Genomic DNA, 2,225 nt, shown 5'->3' with positions numbered 1-2,225 from the left:
AATGTCGCGTTTTTCATAGAGCATTATGCAACTTCACGTAAAATGGGTGGTGAAACTCCGTTAGTAACAAACCGGAATATATCAATATTGGCTCACTCCGAATTACTAGTGATTTACACTACTTCTGAAAACTCCGGAATACTATAATGGGATGTGTTCTGTAGAATTCATAACGGGAGGAAAACGCCTTTCTGGAGGAGTGAATTTACGATGTATTTTTGATGTGAATATTTCTACTTACAGGTGAATCGAACATTGAGTCGTGGTGGGGGGCCTAGTATCCTTGGCATGACGATGATGGGTGATTCAGCTGGTATGGGGCTCGACTCTGCATCCTTGCCGGCTACTACACAGTATGAGGCATGCAATAGGGATGGTGGCAGCAGGTCACCTAAGGGGATATTTGCGGGGAAAAATATAGTAAGTTTAGGTATTGTCGATAATATTGATATTCGTATTTATTGGAGTTTCACCACCCTAGTGATATGAAAAACAGTAGTGAAAACATGTTTTACGACTACTGCATAATATGCAGTGCATATCACCGCGAATATCGCGTTTTTCACAGACTTCTACGCCATTCCGTGTGAAACGGGTGAAACTCCATTACCAGTATTGTTGTTATTGGTATTTGTATATATTATTGGTAATATTGTCGATACTTGTGGATTGTCCTGTTCCTGGTCTATAGAGATTACTCCTGCATCACGAACATCTGCTTTCATTCTTTAATCTACTTGTTTCATTTCTAGATTTAGTTATGTTGGTTTTTCAAAAAGCCTGTTGATCCTATCCACGAAAAGAGTCCTTTGATTCGGTTCAATTCACAACAATTTGACCAACATCGCTGGATTGATGTTTGTATACGCGAATAGGATTCCAGAAAGGTGTGGTGTAGTTGAGATTATTTAGGTCGTATTGGGGTTCACGGACACTGGGAAAGAACGAGCTGTGGCTATGCAGTTGAAGAATCACGGAGCGAGTCTCGAGGCTTTAACTGGATTTGGCACAAGTAAGTCAATATGGAATACTTTGAAGAGGTTGTTGTAGTTCTCATTGGTCTTAAGTAATGTATTGATAATGTATTGATAATGTACTGTTCATGCATTGATAATGTATTGTTCATGCATTGATAATGTATTGTTCATGCATTGATAATGTATTGTTCATGCATTGATAATGTATTGTTCATGCATTGATAATGTATTGTTCATGCATTGATAAAGTATTGTTCATGCATTGATAAAGTATTGTTCATGCATTGATAATGTATTAAACAATTTTATGCTACTTCAATGAGGTTGTTGTTGTAGTTTTCATTGTTGTTAACAGATAATGTATTCGCATATGTACTTGAGGACGGTACCTCCGCTCCGCCCAATGCATCGACGGATAGCTTGCAAGTTTCGGCTAGATGGGTATGTTCATGACGGAAAACTTGTACAGTATCGATGGTTAGGTCCTGGCATGTGCTGAGAGCCAACGAATGCTCCCTGTTACTTCTAGTGTCCTCTATAGACCCTGTTGTTCCCGGCTGCCCTTACCGAGGTGGGCAAGTTGTATTATTTACCATTTACATGATGACAAGCTCAACAGAAGTCGCTGATAAGAGGCTTTTAAGTTGTGGTCGATACAATGAAGTTTCACTCGTGATATGAAAAACACGAGTGAAGAATATAGTTCACATATCACTTGGCGAGAAACGCATATTAGCAGAGAATAACGTGTAAAACACGCGAAATAGAGTGATTAGTTCACCAAGTGTTTTCAATTCACTCCACGTCCGGTTTTTCACGTGGAATATTACGTCGCTTCGCGGAAGACGAGTGACACGCGCTATACACGAAGAGGCTCATTACGTGAAGAGGCTCCTTACACTCGATATACAGCCCTTGGTCGTGATGTGAGAATTACAACTGAATCACTTGACAAGGGAGATATGTTGTTTTCTACTATCAATAGTAGTCTTTAAAGGTTCACTGGGGTATCAGCTATGCTAACGGATAAGGATAAGGACATTTTTGAGGAGACGAAACGTCTCGTGAGGGCTCTAGGGGGAAGGGCGTAAGGTTTGTGCATGCGTGCAAGTGGTGAATGCTCTGGTCTAGGTATACTACGGCAGAAGTTCGCAATTCGAATCCAGGAATCAGAATATCGCATGTTATTTGTTATGATAGTGCGCAAGTGACGACTCGACAGAATCTCATCAATTGGGCGAAGAAGTG

At 40.4% G+C, this 2,225-nt stretch overlaps 1 protein-coding gene across 1 annotated transcript; it reads left to right on the top strand.

Annotated features, from left to right (window-relative positions):
- Nucleotides 1-297: 297 nt before the first annotated feature.
- Nucleotides 298-1,336, top strand: Pmar_PMAR010855 (hypothetical protein; the record flags this gene model as incomplete). Its single annotated transcript, XM_002776180.1, has 3 exons — nucleotides 298-420; nucleotides 913-1,012; nucleotides 1,314-1,336. The coding sequence occupies 3 exons, from the start codon at nucleotides 298-300 to the stop codon at nucleotides 1,334-1,336; spliced, it is 246 nt and encodes an 81-aa protein (XP_002776226.1).
- Nucleotides 1,337-2,225: the final 889 nt, after the last annotated feature.

The sequence above is a fragment of the Perkinsus marinus genome, assembly GCF_000006405.1.
Source record: "Perkinsus marinus ATCC 50983 genomic scaffold scf_1104296953968, whole genome shotgun sequence".
Classification (NCBI taxonomy): Eukaryota; Perkinsozoa; order Perkinsida; family Perkinsidae; genus Perkinsus; species Perkinsus marinus.
Note: the sequence above shows the minus strand (reverse complement) of the source record. Positions and strands in the feature narration are given on the sequence as shown.